Source organism: Nicotiana tabacum, chromosome 6 (assembly GCF_000715075.1).
Source record: "Nicotiana tabacum cultivar K326 chromosome 6, ASM71507v2, whole genome shotgun sequence".
NCBI classification, from domain to species: domain Eukaryota; kingdom Viridiplantae; phylum Streptophyta; class Magnoliopsida; order Solanales; family Solanaceae; genus Nicotiana; species Nicotiana tabacum.
In genome coordinates this window covers 3,255,876-3,273,647 of record NC_134085.1, presented here as the reverse complement: position 1 = coordinate 3,273,647, position 17,772 = coordinate 3,255,876, and the positions used below count along the sequence as shown (strand labels likewise).

The window sequence follows — 17,772 nt, the reverse complement described above, 5'->3', positions numbered from 1 at the left end:
CCCTTACCGCTTCGACGACGTGCTCTTCTTCAGCATCATCACGAGTCGCTTCCCGAACATGTCATGGGTGCCGCCTATCGTGGACTGGAGTGGCCTCGTTCCCCTCACTGCGGGTATCACTGATTGAATCCTCGTGCCACGGCTGATATCTTTGGGCCTCGAGGTTGTGTGTTATTAACACCATTATCTGCCATTTTCTATGATATTTTGCTAAGAATAAATAATCAAACACGTCAGTAAAAGAGGCAAGGGCTAACTTAATTACACAACCGTCTAAGCCTCACTGAGGGTGCCAAACTGTTTACACGTAAAACGGTACAGTTAAATTTATACATGATTTATAGACGAATGAATTAATTTGATCCTAAAATAATAGATGAATTAGATAAAATATGATACTTATCCTTGAGATGGAGATAAAATAGCAGAAATAATAATTCAGGGAGCAGGGCTTCTGGGTACAATAGCAACGATATCAATAAACAAGAAGATAAAAATTATATTGAGCTTTGAATAAAATATAGCGTGTATTTGACAGAAAAGTCGTGTTTACAATCAATAGAGCTCGCTATTTATAGCTGTACCCAGGTAACACGGTCCTAGGATCAAGATTCTCTTCAATGTCAATTTTGAGGGCCATTGAAGAATATGTAACGGCATGCAGTGAATGCCATATTCCTTGTAACGTGTCGTGTACTTAATGCTATAGAATATTTCTCATTAAATGCATCCATTTCATCTATGTGAGTATCATTCTCCCCGGTAACAGACGGGATCGTCGTTTTTGAATTCAAATATCTTCTGTCATCGGCTCCACGTGTCATTTCCTCATGCGATCATTTAATATAAACATATTTTACCCTATACAAATATATGTGATATGCTTTTAAAATATAGTAATATTTTACCTACATATACAATATAATTTTTCGACGAAAGATGACCAATTGATCACCCTTACTAGAGTATACCTTCGCTCCGGGGTACTATTACCTCTAAAATGTAACATTTCCTATCTAAAATCTCCATGTAGTGCCAACGTGGCATGGAGAGTGGCTTCATTATTTTTTATAGTGTGTTAAAGCGAGAAATTAGGCAAAATATCCATAGACATTTTTTTCATTCATTTTTAAATTGTTATTTTTATTTCTTGTCTTGTGTATTTTTCTTTTTCTTTCTTATTCGATTTTTTTCTTATTAAATTATTTTTTTTCAAATCTTTTGCCTAATCCAACATTGAACTTTCAGCATCGAAAATCTATATATATATAATAAAATTGGGAAAATGAAAGATGATGTGGCATATTTCTTTGGCCAAGAATCACATTTATCTTTTTTCTTAGATTTTACACCCTTTTCCTTATTTTTGCATTTAAAATTTGCTAACAATTAAGTATTCCTTACTTATTTATTTCATAATTTATATACTATTCATCTCTTTTCCTAAAACGTTTCTATACTTTTTTACCGTTACATGTTTTCCTTCACTTAAACCTCATCATTATTGCTATTTATTTCTTTCCTTTAAATCTTTTTATTTTCTTTCTATGCATTGGTTTTTTTCCCATAACTCAAAAATATTTTCAATGCTCAAGGACTGCTCCAATAGAAGTATTTTGCTCTCGAGACATCTAATTCTAATCCTATATTATTTTGTAACTTTATTTGTTTTACTTGATATCATCCGAAATTATAGTTTGTGTAACATTTTTATTCATGTTTGATTTCCTCAATTGTATTTGAATTTGGAAATGGTAGCTTCAGTCTTTCTTTGTTTTCCTGCCTCCCAATAAAAATAGAGATCAAAGGACTATGGTTAGCCAGAAATTGGTAGAAAAATAAAAGATATATCACTATTTTTTTTATAAATAAAAGAATATTACCCTATTAAAATGGAGTCATGATTATGCACCAATAAATTGACTTCTTTACCATTCTCCTATTCTGATTTTTGATTCTCACTTCTCCCAAATTCTTTTCACATAATTCTTGAAGTTTATTGGAAGGATTAAAAGTTTTTATAACACTTTATTTTTATATATTTTTTCTTTTGATTTACTTTTAATTGTTATACTGTAAGAAAATTATTACATTAATATGGTCTACAAATTTCCTGAATAAATTTAATGAAATGTAGTAAACTAAAGAATTCACATTTTTAAAAAATCAGCTGATTATTATTTATAGATGTAAATGTTATGGGAATGTTGTATTTGCTAATACTTTTGGTTTCCTGGTCATACCTTCGAGCCATGTTTACGAGCATCCCGACGAACTATTTACTTTTTGGTCCGTTCAAAAAAAAATGACGTGAGAAGTTTCTATAACCACACAAATACTTTGAGCGCGTCTTTTGATTTATTTAGGATTTTTTCTTAAACTCCGTGTCCAGTCAAACATTCAAACACGCAGAGTATAAGATTAGAATCTAGTATGTAAATGCCTTAATGGAAGCCAAAAAAAAACATTAAAATTGGTGTTTGGATTAGGAAAAGCTTTATTTTGAGTCTTGTACGGTGTTGTAAGAATTACTCCAATACGACGACAACAATAATAACAAACCAGTATAATCCCACTTAGTAAATGGTCTGGAGAGGTTAGTGTGTACGACTTAGGTTAGAGAGACTGTTTCCAAATAGACCCCGGCATCCTTCCCTCCTCCAATAACTTTGGTAGACTCGAACTCGCAACCTGTCGTTTGTGTCACACCAACCTCCAACGTGAAAACAACAGAATTGGTTTTAATTGATTTATTTTTTCCTGAAAAACGAGAAAGGTGTTCGACCCATCCGTCAATTCAATCTCCTTCGGCTGCGAACTCATCGGCATTCTCTTTCTCCGAACGCAATCGACTTGTAAGTTTGGTTGTAATACTTTTAAATGTATAAAAAAGACTTCAATCCTACTTTCTGTAGTTCAAATTTGCACTTCCATTTATGGGTTGAATCAAACTTCTATTACAGCAAGGGATGATGCTGAACCTAGGTGAGCTTTCACGTTTGCTACCGAGGATCAGTGCTTGAATGTGTTATATTTGATGAAAGCTCTCACGGGTTACTTAGAAAATATCATCAGGAAAATGCTGAGTTATAGTCTTAACTGTTTATTGAAGTGCTTGTTGTTGGATTTTGACCAAATGCCATTCAATTTATGATTATTTTTTTTGATTTTGCACCGGGTGTCCGAGTCTCTTCGAGACCCGACTATTCCCGGGGGTGCACAGGCCCTCGGAAAGGAGTTTCCCGCAAGTGCACCACGGTTAATTCAGGTTTTACCCAGTCCGATGGCCCTCAAAAATTGTTTGCACCCAGTGAGTTTCGAACTTGAGACCTTGAAAGGGAGCAAACCCCAAGGCTCAAGTCAATTGCCACCAGGCCAACCCCTGAGGGTTCATTCAATTTATGATTATGCCACCTACAGTTTGAGCTATCTAGAATTTAATGTTATATACATTTAGACCTAGAACATGCTTAAACATTGAGCTGTGGCTAACACTAAACACCCTTAGAAAATACCTTCTAGCCATAAACCTAGTATATGAGTAACAAAAAAGGCTATGTGACTTCTTTCCATTTGGTTAAGCCTTGGTAGATAGAATTAATCGATGTATGTATTGGTAAGAGGTAGCAGGCTATGTTGCTCGGACTCTTCGAAAATGTTGCAGAGTGCGTGCCGGATCCTCCAAAAATAGTGCATTTTTGGAGGATCTGACATTGGTACGACACCATTTTGAAGAGTCCGTGCAACATAGGTAGCAGGTACCTGGTGAATTGGTTGATGGGACATCCAAGTCTAAGTATAGAGCATATCAATTGAGGAACTTTCTTGAAAAGTAGGTTTAGAAATGTAGTTCCATGACGTAGATAAGTATAAAGAGCTCTGTTATAGGTAGAAGTTAAAGTGCCTATGGTTGGGGAGTGATGGAGGAACCACAGAGAGAGTACCATTATGCTTATGGTTCAAACGGGGGTAAGAATACAAAGTTCTTCAAACATGCTTCGGAGGTTTAATTACATTGACAAGTTGATTGGACAACAATGTTTTAAAATGTGGAGGGGTAATAATACAAAGTTTTTCAAACATCCAAGTCTAGAGCGATGGGACTGTTGTATTTGCTAATACTTTGGTTTCCTGGTCATTTACTAGTGCAGATGCATTCTTCCGATGTCAAACCTTATTTTTACACCTTCCAGCCATGTTTATGAACTTCCTGACCGTTGGCATGGGACGATTGCATAAGTTGTGAAGTGGCAAGTTGGTTTTCTAGAATCTGTCACCTTGAGGACTAATCCTGGCCAGTAAAAGATGGTTGAAGATGATGGTGCCATAAAAATAGGCATAAGCATGGGAGAATGAATCTGTCAGTAGTGGCTGTTTAGGTGTTATAAATTGCTTATCAAAGGTTCCACACTAGGGTATCACTGCACCTGTGCACCATAAGGATGGGATTTTTTTTTGTTTTGACAGAGAGAAGCCAAAAAATAATAAAAATTAATAATAATCTTTTTGAGAGAAAGGATGAGAAGCTTGTTTGTTCGCCTTTTTAATTGTTGGTAAAACTTCCGATCTAGTTGGATTTTACCCTTTCATTCCTTATTCTTATTTATGAATATTCCACAATGTATCCCTCTGATAAGCTTCATGTTCCTTTCTGCTGGGCTGGTTCTTACACATGCAGTCAGGAACTGCTGTGGTGTCAGTTTCACTCAGTTTCACTTGCTTTCTGTAGTACTTTGGATTGTTTCTAACAGGATCTCTGTGCTTGATTTGTGCATGGATTTTTATTTTCTGTTAATCGGGCATGAAGCTATTGTTGGACTTGCTGTTCTGCTGATAAACTTTCTCCTGCATTATTCCTAATTTGGTCGGATACACGTGCGGGTATCCGATACGGGTGCAAATCTAGAGGCCGGATCCTTCATGGTCTAAATTTTACGATTCGGAGATACGAATTCAGGTATGAATACCGGTGTGGGAATTCGTCTATATCTAAAAATAGATCTATAATAATATGCCTAAATTATGAGATATCTTGTGGAAAACTTACATGTAGCTTGTAGAGTGTAGTAACTCAATCTTTTATTAGGTTGCTATCTAGAAATCTATAGTAGCTTTTGTCTTGAGAAATCGATGCCAAATCTTATTTGAATGATGAAGAATCCATTTTAGACGTTATAGAATCCTTGTAAGAAGAACAAGGATACGTTTTTGCTTCTTTTGGAATCTGTAAATGGTTACTAGTACAACCTTGTGCTGGGCTTTTTAACACATTAATGTTACCTTTGTCAAAAAGAAAAATCAATGCCAAATCTTATTTTTAATTTCCCTGTAATTTGTGGTCAAAATACCCAATGTTAATTGACCAAATCCGGTACGTATTGCACACCCATACTAGTGTTGAAGTGGTGTCGACACGGATGCAGCACAACAAATGAAGAGTCCACGGAACTTAGTTATTTTCCCTCTTACAACAACAACAACATAAACAACATACCCAGTATTATCCCACACCGTGGGGTCTGGGAAGGGTAGTGTGTACGCAGACCTTACCGCTACCTTGTGAGGATAGAGAGGTTGTTTCCAATAGAGCCTCGGCTCCGGATAGTTTCCCTCTCTTATTGTGCTTAAATATTTACTCATCAGTGCGCAGACTCTGTTCTCTTTTAAATTCTGATGTAGATACTGAAGCATTATGCAATCAAGAATGGCTGAACTCGAAGAGAAATAGGTAGACATAAAAACAGTCTCAGGACTAGTGCAACAGCAGTCTCTAAGGTGTAGTGCTCATGGCTACTCATCGCTAAGGCTGTTTTTTGGTACTAAAACTTTGGCGGATACCTGTTAACTTAGTTAGAGGTAGTAAATGCTCATTTTTTGTTCGTATTGCACAAGATTATTTTCTTAAGGTTTGCCCAAAACTGGAATGCAGGCCATTTATTTGTATGTTATTTTGTACAGGTTATTAGAGTGTTTCAAACTGCTCCTGCATTCATGTCCTGCTATTCTCTTTAGTGGTGATGGATCGACAAGCTCATGATTATGCTGCTATGGCTTTTTCTCAGCAGCAGCACCAAGCAGCTAGCATGCAACAGCAACAACAGTTTGGTTTTCATCCCCAGCATCAACAATTTCCTCGTTCAGTTCATGGTCCTCCATTTCTGCCTCCACATTCTTCTCTTCAACAGTTCCCTTACCCTCGCCCCATTCAGCAACCACAACTCCATCCACATACACTGCCTCCTCAACTTCAGCATCAACAGCAGCCACCTCCTGCGTTTCCTCTACATATGCCTCCTCATCATGCACCATCACCTTTCCACAATCCCTATGATTCTCCACCGCCTCCAGCTCCTCCACCATCTGATCCTGAACTCCAAAAGCGTATTGATAAATTAATAGAGTATGCTGTCAAAAATGGTCCCGAGTTTGAAGCAATGATCCGCGAAAAACAGCAAGATAATCCAGCTTACAGTTTCCTCTTTGGTGGTGAAGGCCATTACTACTACCGCTATAAGCTTTGGATGTCTACTCGCCCACCTGGTGGACCTTTTAATGCTCCTTTTCCATCCTCTTCTTTGCCCATGATGCATCCACCAAATCCTATGATCAGTCCATCACCTTTAAGTCCCACATATAGTGGCTCCAATACCGCTGCTGGGGCTTCTGCTGCAGTGTTGGGTCCACCTCATTTACATCAACCTCCTTTCCCACCATTCTTTGCACAGCAGTCCTCTCAGGCTTTCGGCTGCCCAGATTATGATAATTCATATAGGTCTTTCAAAGGTTTATCAAGGCCTCTTCCATCAGATGTTGAAATGGAATTGAATAATGTACTAAACACTCTTAGTGGTACCAAAGAGTCAATTAAAGGTGCAAAGAGTTGGTTCATGCAGAGGTCTCCATTTATACCTGCTTTGGCTGAGGCAATCAGAGATAGGGTATTTTCTGTAGATGACCCTGAGAGACAGCTGCATATAGTCTATCTTGCCAATGACATCCTATTCGAGAGGTAATATATCATTTAGTTACCTGATAATTTACTGCACAAGTAGATACCTCTGCCTGAATGAATTCTCTATCTTGCCCGAAATATGAACTAGACTTCCTTTATTTCCTTTTCACACACACAAAAAAAGAGAAGCTTTTTTCAGTTTAGCCTTTTTCTAGAAGGAAAAAAATGTCATCTTTTCCTAAAAAGTTGTGTCACTTTGGTGCATCTTATTGATTTCTTGTTACAGCTAAGCAGTATTAAACATGCCCTTATAATCATAAAGAATTAAAGAAACTGAGTACCTGAAACACTCTTAGGCATCTGAAGGCAGCTTTATATCACAGATCTTTCTCTGTCTTTCGATTCCCCCGTCCTCCCAAAGTCCGGCAGTTTGATAAGGTTATACTTGATGAATGTGAATTTGAGTTATATGAACTTTAATATCAGCCCCACCATCACAAGCTGATGCCAGCTTTGAATTAAGCAAGGAAAATGGGTGTACTCCTAAAAATGGTAGGAGGTATAGAACTTGGAAGAAAACTATTTTATCAAAGTGGAAGGTAATCCTAGCTATGATGCTCATCTTATGATTTTATGGTCTTTTCTTTAATTTGGGGGAAGAGCAATGCCGAAATGTGGAGATGGTACACCCTTAGATAGTGGCCAGATAGACACCTCTACTTGACGAAGATGTGTCTCGTAAACTTCCATATCTTGCCTGGCATATAGTGTGTCTCACACTCAATATTAAGCGAGTAAAGTTTTGATTGTACTGACAAAGTTTAAAGATATTAATTAAAAAAAAATCCCCCCCCCAACCACCAAAAAAAAACTCTATTCATTGCAGATTACCCATTGCCGCCATCAACAACATAAAGAATCATTGGAACATCGATCTCTTGAAGAAACTTAGGGTTGCAGGAATACAACCAAAAGCAAAATGAACTAATAAAGCAGTAAAAAAGTAATACGGAAAGACAAATAAGAGAAACCAAGAGAGGCCGCAAATGAGAAGAAGAAAAAACATATGGGTGAGCAGTAAGGATTACAGATGGACATTATCCAAGCAAAATTTGTAGTATCTAGTTGAGTTTTGAGGAAGAAAAAAAAAAGGATCCAGCGGTTATTCCAAGTTCATCATTGTTTGTGCTTGAATTAGAAGACAATATTGTTATTTGAGAGAAGCTTCAGTTTGATGAATTGCTGATAGGAGGGGGCTGATGGAGGAGAACAGAGTACTCCATTTGTTCCATTTTATGTAGCAACATTTCTTTTTTAGTTCGTCCGGAAAAGAATGACAACTTTCTAAATTTGAAAATAATTTCATTTAAACTTACCTTTTTATCCTTAATGAGAAGCTTTTATAGATGCACAAATGTTATGGAACATTTTTAAGACCACAAGTTTCGAAAGTCTTATTACCACACAAATGTTATGGCATGTTTATGACCACAAGTTTCAAAGTCTTCTTTTATTTCAAACTTTGCCATATAAATTGGAATAGAGAGAGTATTTGATAGCTTACATGTGAATTTGCAGAAGAAAAATGGAGGGTAAAGTTTGCCTATTTTTTTCTTCTGGGAAGAAGGAGATGGGGTTGGGTGTGGAGAGGGGTTTTTATTTTTCATTTTTGCATTTTTTCTTCTAATGACACGTTTCTATTTTTTGATGTGTCTCTTTATCTCATTCGTCCATTGACACATCATCGGCATTTAATTTTTACGCGCTTGATTTTGCTGGCCAGTGTATTTAAGAAAGACACTTCTGTCAAATATAGGTGTCTATCTGGTTACTAGCTAAGTTAGAGTGTCTAATTGAGAAAATCGTGCCAAGTTTGAGGGGCTATCTGTGTATATTTTTTTGGCAATTAATTTCCTTTTGTATTAATCACCGAAGATCAAGCTTTACTATTCCATAGTCCAGCATAATACTCCGCTGACTATCTCAAGTTGTGAAACGTACTGCTAAGTTACAGAGAAATTAACTAAATTACTCTTCTAACAAAAACTGCTGCATTTGATTCCTAGCTCTAGGAACTACTCTTAACATTACAAATGTAAGCTATTTCTCTTGCTAACACATCACTGTTACAATATCTTTGGTCAAAAATACGTGTGTTCCTTTCAATCCATAATGCATATGAAGTTTCAGCATATACCATTCTGAAGATACTGGCCTTGTTTACTTCCCTTTGCCTTTCTTGATAACCCATTGGAGATGCTGATCCCAGTTGTGATTGGTCATTTGATCCTCTTGAATCCATCTCGGTACTTTCTTCCACAAAGCTGCTAACGAACATAGTATAAACAAGTGATCTCTTGTTTCCATATGTCCTTGGCACAGAATACATTGCTGATTGATATTCGATCCCCAGCTAGCTAACCTGTCCTTGGTAGGCAATCTTCCTTGAAGCATTAACCATAAGTTGAAAACAGCCTTTGGTCGAGCAGAATTCTGAAACAGTATACACTTCCAACTTATTTTTGGTAAGTCACCTAATAACTGTAAGTATAGTTGTCTTATACTGCCAATGTGACCATTTGATTTCTGAGCATGCTGTAAAAAACTTCTTGAACCAATTATTTTCCTTACCATCCAACTAGCCTGTTGTGGGATTGGCATGTGCTGTAATTGCTGCTGCTTGATGTAATAAGCATTAATCCACCGGATCCACAATTTATCTTCTTTATGGGCTATATCCCAGTATACCTTAGCAATTGCTGCCTTGTTCCACAGAGATAAGTTAATGAGGTTCAAGCCACCAACAGATTTAGGAGTACACATCTTCTCCCAAGCCACAAATGCCTTCTTAGTAATAGTGTTACTGCCAGACCACACGTAACTTCTGCAAAGAGCCTCAGTCATCTTTAGAACTATAACAGGTAGGATGAACAACTGAGCCCAATAGGCTTGGATGCCAAATATAACTGATTATACTAGTTGCACACTACCAGCATAGGATAGCTTCCTGGCAGTCCATGAGGAGATCTTGGTTGTGATTCTTTCAATCAAAGGCTGCCATTGGATCAGTGCTATTTTCTTAGTGGACAATGGGATGCCTAAATATTTGAAGGGTAAGGTTCCTTGCTTAAATCCTAGATGATCCAGGATCTGCTTCCTGAGTTCTAGCTTCACTCCACCAAAGTAAACTGAGCTTTTACCTAAGTTAGCTTGTAATCCTGAAGCCTCAGAAAATTGGGAGAAATATTTGTACATTGTGACTATAGAAGGCAGATCACCTCTGGCAAACAAGAGTAGGTCATCAGCAAAACTCATATGAGTTATGTCTAGTTTCTTGCATCTGGGGTGGTATTGAAAATTGGTTTCCTTTTTCAATTCATTGAGAGATCTACTCAGGTATTCCATCACAATAGCAAATAGGAAAGGAGATATAGGGTCTCCTTGTCTAAGCCCCTTAGCAGCATTAAAATGTTCAGTTGTTTTTCCATTCACAAGGACAGTATAGCTAACTGTTTTGATACACTCCACGATCCATTTGATGAATCTATCAGGGAAGCCAATCTCCTCCATCACCTACTGTAAGAAGATCCACTCAACTGAATCATAAGCTTTTTGGAGGTCAATCTTCACCATGCACCTAGGGGATATTTGGGCTCTAATATAAGACTTGACTAGTTCATGAGCCAAAATTATATTGTCTGCTATCTTTCTGCCAGGGATAAAACCAGCTTGGGCTTCACAGATTATACTTGGCCTTTCTGTAGTCTGGCAGCTAAGATTTTGGAAATTATTTTGTATAAAACTGTACAACAGGCTATTGGTCTGTACTCCTTGACTGTGGTGGGCTTATGTACTTTAGGTACTAGAGTAATGGTAGAACAATTCACTGGTTTATACATCTTACCAGTGGAGAAGAATTCTTTGACAGCTCTTTTAATTTGATTGCTGATGATGCCCCAAGCCTTCTTGAAGAATACTGCATTAAAACCATCAATCCCTGGTGCTTTGTCATCCCCAATAGTTTTAAGACTCTCCATAATTTCTTGATCTGTTACTTCTGCACATAACTCCATTCTTTGCTGATGAGACAGAACAGGACCATTTTTCATGTACAGTCTATTTATGGCAGTAAGTGAATTGGCTGCTGAACCCATTAGTATCTTGTAAAACTCCATAATCTCCTTTCCAATAGCTGTAGGATCAGTCACCTTATCCCCTAAACGTTCTTGTAAAACTCCATAATTTCCTTTTCAATAGCTGTAGGATCAGTCACCTTATCCCCTAAACCTGCTGTAATATCTGTAATCTGCTTTCTTTGAGCTCTATCTTTCATAACTGCAGTAAAATACTTAGTGTTAGAGTCACCCACTTGAATCCACTTTGCTCTTGCCTTCTGCTGCAATGCACTCTCCTCTATTAGAGACCACTTCTCAAGGTTGAGTAGTGTTTCTTTTTCCCTATGCAGCAAGCCATCAGTATAGGAGTTTGTAAGCTGCTCCTGGATATCCTTCAATTCTAGCCTAGCCCTTTCAATTCTCTGAGTAATGCCCTTGAATTCCTTAGCATTCAAAGCCTTTAAAGGAGCTTTCAATGCTTTTAATTTTATCCAAACTGATTTCAACGATCCATAAGTACTTGAAGAGTTCCAGATGTTTTCCACAATCTGATAGAAATCTGCATGAGTAGTCCATATGTTGAAAAATCTGAAAGGCACTCTTCCTGTCCAAGATGAAGCTGCTAATGTTAGTAACATAGGAGTATGATCTGAGATTTGGGGTAGATCATAGATAGTCTCCACATGTCTCCAAGACATCATCCACTCATAGTTGCCAAATACTCTGTCTAATCTGCTACTCACCCTATCTACACCCTACACCAGGTTGTTTATTAGTCCATGTATAATATTCTCCCTTCCAAGATAATTCTGTTAATCCTGCTTGTTGAAGACAGTGACCAAACTCTTGAATCTCTGAATAGCTAACAGGGTTACGAGAAAGTCTGTCATTAGGATATAATACTGCATTGAAATCCCCTGCAATTAACCATGGGCTTATAATGCTTGTTGATAGTTGCTGCAGATTATCCCATAAAGTTCCTTCTTTGCTCTATCCCATTAAAACCATAGACAACAGTAAGATAACAGTCTATATCCTCCCTTCTACTTCTTACTTGACAATGAATCATTTGGGGATCATCTTTAAGTCCAGTCACAATGAGATGGTTAGCATCCCACAGCAGCCATTACCTACCATTCCTAGCATCTTTGTAATTAGCCAGCATACTCCATCCAGGAACAAGTGCTTTTGAAATTCTTTGAGCATTTCCTTCTTTGACCTTGGTTTCTACAAGTCCTACTAACTTTATTTTATTGCTTCTAATATACTCCCTAACCTCCTTCTGTTTATATCTTTTATTTACACCTCTAATACTCCAGAATAACCAATTCATTATTGATTACTGGTTCCACCTCTATCCCCAAGTGGTATGTGAATCTCATACTTACTATTAGACACTGCTTCAAATCTGTTTCTCACTGGAATGGGAGAAAGAGGAGGAAAGTGTCTAATAGTAAGTATGAGATTCACATACCACTTGGGGATAGAGGTGGAACCAGTAATCAATAATGAATTGGTTATTCTGGAGTATTAGAGGTGTAAATAAAAGATATAAACAGAAGGAGGTTAGGGAGTATATTAGAAGCAATAAAATAAAGTTAGTAGGACTTGTAGAAACCAAGGTCAAAGAAGGAAATGCTCAAAGAATTTCAAAAGCACTTGTTCCTGGATGGAGTATGCTGGCTAATTACAAAGATGCTAGGAATGGTAGGTAACTGGACTTAAAGATGATCCCCAAATGATTCATTGTCAAGTAAGAAGTAGAAGGGAGGATATAGACTGTTATCTTACTGTTGTCTATGGTTTTAATGGGATAGAGCAAAGAAGGAACTTTATGGGATAATCTGCAGCAACTTCCCACAGCAGCCATTACCTACCATTCCTAGCATCTTTGTAATTAGCCAGCATACTCCATCCAGGAACAAGTGCTTTTGAAATTCTTTGAGCATTTCCTTCTTTGACCTTGGTTTCTACAAGTCCTACTAACTTTATTTTATTGCTTCTAATATACTCCCTAACCTCCTTCTGTTTATATCTTTTATTTACACCTCTAATACTCCAGAATAACCAATTCATTATTGATTACTGGTTCCACCTCTATCCCCAAGTGGTATGTGAATCTCATACTTACTATTAGACACTGCTTCAAATCTGTTTCTCACTGGAATGGGAGAAAGAGGAGGAAAGTTGATGAGATTCAGTTCTAGACTTTGCACTGCTTTGCCTTTATCCTCTTGTCTTTCAGCTATAGTCACCACACTAGGCTGAACATTGCTTTCCTTAGGACCCTGGATATCATTTACTATGTTGATAGTAGCTTGTTGTGGCTCAGCTGGGGCTATTTCACTCTGCACAGGGCACTGTAGGCATTGGAGCCTTGGTCTCCATTCCTGTGTGATGATCTTATTGGCTTTTGGTTTCTTAGTTTGAACAGGCTGTTGTGTCCCAGGTTTCATTTGGTTTGAGCATTTGTGTCCCACCACTAAACACTTCTCACAATAAGTAGGTCTCCAATCATATGTGACATTCTGTAAGAACTTCTTCCCAGTTGGATCCATCACCCAAATTTCACTTGGCAAATCTGTGGAAACATTAACCTCAATGAGCATCCAAGCAAATGATACTCTAGTCTTCTTAGTGGTGCGCTCATCAGCAAATATAGGTCTCCTAATCACACTAGCAATCCTGCTCAATGAACCTACTCCCCAACAAGACATAGGTAACTTGGGAAATTTAACCCATAATGGAATAACAGTAGGAAATTCCTTAGTGAAATCAAAATCAGGTGTCCATGGTATTAGGATTATAGGCTTATTAGCTATTGAATAGGGACCAACACACAGAATTTCATGGGCATCTTCAATGGTTTTGAATCTGATTATGTAGTAACCTTCATCATGATAGAATAAATCTGGCTCAGGTACAACCAATGCAAATTGATGTATCTCTTCATCGCATTGTACCCTGAGCCATCTCCTAAAATATAAGCAATCAAAGCACATTTCCATTTGTTTTCTTCCGCTTCCACTTCTAATTTGTCTAATTGAACCATAGGTTGCCCATCTACAATTGCCCATAGATTACCATTTGTAGCAAATCTGTTCTTCTGAAATAGTGTTGCCCATGAAGCTTTGGATTCTTCTACCTTTTCACTGACTTTCGCTGCTGAGCTTACTTGATTCTGAGCTGGTTTGTGCAAGTTCACTATTCCATTGGTTGGAACTATCATCGCAGCTGATATGGACCCAATCCAGCTTCTTAGAGACATTAGAATGGCTATCTGTGTATTTGCTCAAACCTAAACCAATTGTTTGAACAACTAGCAACAAGATTACACAATGTACGTTAATAGAGTAGTGAAGATAGGAGAAGCAAGATATAAGTTTGAGAAACAATCATAAGCAGAGGCGTATGTAGTGTTATAATACCGGGTTGATCTGAACCCAGTACTTTTGACGCGAAACATAAATTTAGTTAAAAAATTCACTAAAATTGCAACTTATAGTGTGTCTGAACCCATAACTTTATAAATACAATAGGTTCAATATTCAGAACTTTAAAGTTGAACTCATAGTATTTAAATCCTGGATCCACATCTGATCATAAGAAACAACAAAAAACAAAAACCTCCAAAGATAGATGGCCTTGTGTTGAAAAAACATATAAATTAGGTTATATAGTGTTTGTTAAGGCTCACCTAAGGTGTGAATAAGCCTCTCGGTCTAGCATGGGTTGGAAACTAGCCTCACTCAAGCGCACTTACTGCAAGCACTAAGATGCTAAGACATGCATATGATCACCATTGGGTTCCGTCTTGATGATGGCAATAATGAAAAATAAACTTAGTTGACAAAGTAATTTGTTAATTGGAAAGAGAACGTCAAGAATATGTGTGATAAAATAGGAATTGGAAATTAGAAATTTGGTATGAGTAAACAATTGTTGTATCAAAATTAGAAATTTAAAAGCATGTGAATCAACACTTTAACATGGTTTTTCTATTTGATTTACATCAAATTTATTTTACATGTCTCACTTAATTGCAATTTCTTCATTCGTTTTTCCATATAGCCATTGTTGGAGTTAACCGTATTCTTTTCTTTCTATTACCCACACGTATATACATTATATTGTATTCTAAAACGAGATCAGTATTTCAATTTTTTAAATTAAATGCAAAAACAATCTACACTAAATTAAACCGGTACTTTGGGTGCAATATGATTTGGATTGGTTAGTAAGCGGTTTTTAGAATTTTTGCTCAGCCCTACTTGCCTCTACTTGCTGTTGCTTTGGTGGTATTCACATGACAGCTGTGCTCAACTTCTGTTTGTGTATCACCTACATGAGGGTTTTAGGCTTTGTGGTCTTAGGCGCTTATTGACATGCACCAGTTGCATGTGCCCTTGACTTTCTCAAAAATAGCGAATCAAGTGAATGGATTAACAGCAATTTGGTTGGCTTAAAAAAATGTATATATTATTTCTCCTTAGTTTTAATGCATTTCCGCTTCCACAAAACTCCGACATATAAGTACTGTGTATGTGTGTGACTGCGTGTAAAAGTGTGTGTGTGTGAGAGGGAGAGACACATAGTTACTCATGTTGTTTTTGATATTTGCAGCTTGCAACGGCGAATCAATCCGCATGAGCTTGACAATGAGGCACTTGTTTTTAAGCCTGTTTTGGGTCCCATGCTTGCGAGGATATATCACAATCCTCAAAACAAGGAAGAAAATCAGTCTCGGCTACAGAAAATTTTACAGTTTTGGGGCTCCAAGGAAGTCTATGATCAGGATACAATTCGTGCACTTGAAAATGAGATGATGAGTAGGCTGCCTGCAAATTTTACTGGTCCTCAAAGGGAACTACTGGCGACAGATCCTCCTTCTGCTGCAGGTAGTTGTGCTGCTAATCTAGCTGTAATAACTGAAAGACTGTTTTTCGATTGTTATCTATTTCTTTCGGCCAATCTGAACATTTACTCATGGTTGATTTTCTTATTATTCTTTTCTGTACGGGTTTTTAGGATTGTCACACCAGGTAGCTAACCAGAGTGCTTTACAGTGGAAGCCTGACGAGCAGGTGCCTCCTATTCCTAATTTAGCCAATCAAGATAAAGCAGTTCCTCCAATGCCATCTGTGGCACCACATCAATTTCATCCTGGTGTAGTTCCACCCACTAGGTTTCCTGGGTTGATGCCTGTGCCGTCCTCTGTTCCACAAGGAAATCTACAAGCTGCAGCTCATCCCATGCCAGCATCAACTGCAAATGTAGGCGGAAAGTTGCCTCCGTACCCATTGTTTCCTCCTGGTCTTATTCCTAGTATGGTCAGGAAGATGCAGATTGGTAGTGGGGTGCCTTACTCTCCCATGAGCCCTTTGGATATCCCCACCATTATACCACCCTCCACCGTGTCAGAGTCTGAGATTCTGGAAAGAGTGTCCAAATTTTTTAGGGAGATTGGAGAAGTTAATCCATCAGAAGGTCCTGTTAAACCATCTGATTCAGCCAATAATTATGACGACTATGAGAGAGAGCCTCCTGTTCGTAAGGGAGGAGCGTGCATCCCTCCACCTCAGAATCTCCAAGTTGACCCTGAAACTGGGACTTACCCTGATGGAAGTGTGGAGCAAAAACCTGGATTGAATAATTCCGTCCGGTTAGGACTTGGAGCCACTATTAATCCAAATGAGTCAAGTCAATACGGTGATGTTTACTATTCCTACAGAAATGAAAGAAGCACCAACTACCATTCGTCGATGAGTGCAAGAGCTACGAGGTAAATTCCTCATCATTTTGACTAGTCTATAGACAGCAGATAGCATTCGTGACCAATATCTTTGCCCTTTTTTGTTGCTGTTGACAGGACTCAACAGTTCTTGTCTCTGTAATTTTTAAGTTGAGGCAGATTTTGAAAGACAGATTTGCTAACGTGCAATAGAATGAATTAGATCTTGCCATGTTCTTCCAATGAATAAATAACTAATTAGCTGTAATGGTTGGAGAAAACCAACGTAAAAGTTGAACAGATGATCTTTGAGACATCAAGTTCTCAACATCTTATGCTCACTTAAATGGGAAGTGGAGAAAAACTATCCTTATGCGTCGTAGGGAATGATGGCTATACTTTTGGCCAAAGCCAAATGGATACAGAGATCATTCCCAGGAAAACAATGTCCTGGATAAATTTTTTTAAATGGGCACAACTTCAAGTAATTATTGTTGTTGCATGTGCATTACCTATTTACTCTTTTGAAGTTTGTGGTTTTGGATGTCAAAAGCAATATAGCCTATTTGAAGCATCTTAGTAGGTGTTTGGACATAAAAATTTGTAATTTCTGAAGAAAAAAAAGTAGTAATTGGAGTTAAGTTGAAAAATGATATTTGGAATTTGAAATTATGTTTGGACATGCATTACACTTGAAAAAATATTGTAGTTTTATGAGTGGGGAAGTAAAATTTCTGAAAAAGTGATTTTGGAAAACTCATTTTGGATTTTTTTTTTCAAAAACTTGCAAAATTTCATGGACAAATACGTTTTTGAAAAAAAAAAATCTATGGACAAACTGGTCCGTAGTTCCTAGCATTTTTTCAGAGGATGGAGATGTCGTTCATGTCGGGTTCTAGACTCTCTTCCTTATACATATTCAGTTTTATTTTGAGAAGTATCACTAAAGTATGGACCTAGAATAAACGTTGGGT

General features: G+C 37.6%; 1 protein-coding gene across 11 annotated transcripts; it reads left to right on the top strand.

Moving 5' to 3' along the window:
* Positions 1–2,587: 2,587 nt before the first annotated feature.
* LOC107803793 (SUPPRESSOR-OF-WHITE-APRICOT/SURP RNA-binding domain containing protein 1-like) lies at positions 2,588–17,034 on the top strand. Of its 11 annotated transcripts, none has more exons than XM_016627571.2 (7): positions 2,588–2,855; positions 4,808–4,957; positions 5,680–5,856; positions 5,959–7,009; positions 15,691–15,965; positions 16,096–16,849; positions 16,937–17,034. In XM_016627571.2, the coding sequence occupies exons 4-7, from the start codon at positions 6,018–6,020 to the stop codon at positions 16,959–16,961; spliced, it is 2,046 nt and encodes a 681-aa protein (XP_016483057.1). In that variant the 5' UTR covers positions 2,588–2,855; positions 4,808–4,957; positions 5,680–5,856; positions 5,959–6,017; the 3' UTR covers positions 16,962–17,034. The 11 variants fall into 11 exon arrangements, with proteins under 11 accessions (XP_016483057.1, XP_016483058.1, XP_016483056.1 ...); XM_016627572.2 differs by having other exon boundaries at positions 5,651–5,856; XM_016627570.2 differs by adding an exon at positions 2,964–2,985 and having other exon boundaries at positions 4,808–5,856.
* Positions 17,035–17,772: the final 738 nt, after the last annotated feature.

Excerpts from the sequence above, each read along its gene's own strand:
- LOC107803793 (XM_016627576.2), top strand. The coding sequence starts at position 6,018 with ATGGATCGACAAGCTCATGATTATGCTGCTATGGCTTTTTCTCAGCAG. Across the intron at positions 7,010-15,690 it reads AATGACATCCTATTCGAGAG|CTTGCAACGGCGAATCAATC; the intron begins GTAATATATCAT and ends TGATATTTGCAG. Across the intron at positions 16,850-16,936 it reads ATGAGTGCAAGAGCTACGAG|GACTCAACAGTTCTTGTCTC; the intron begins GTAAATTCCTCA and ends TGCTGTTGACAG.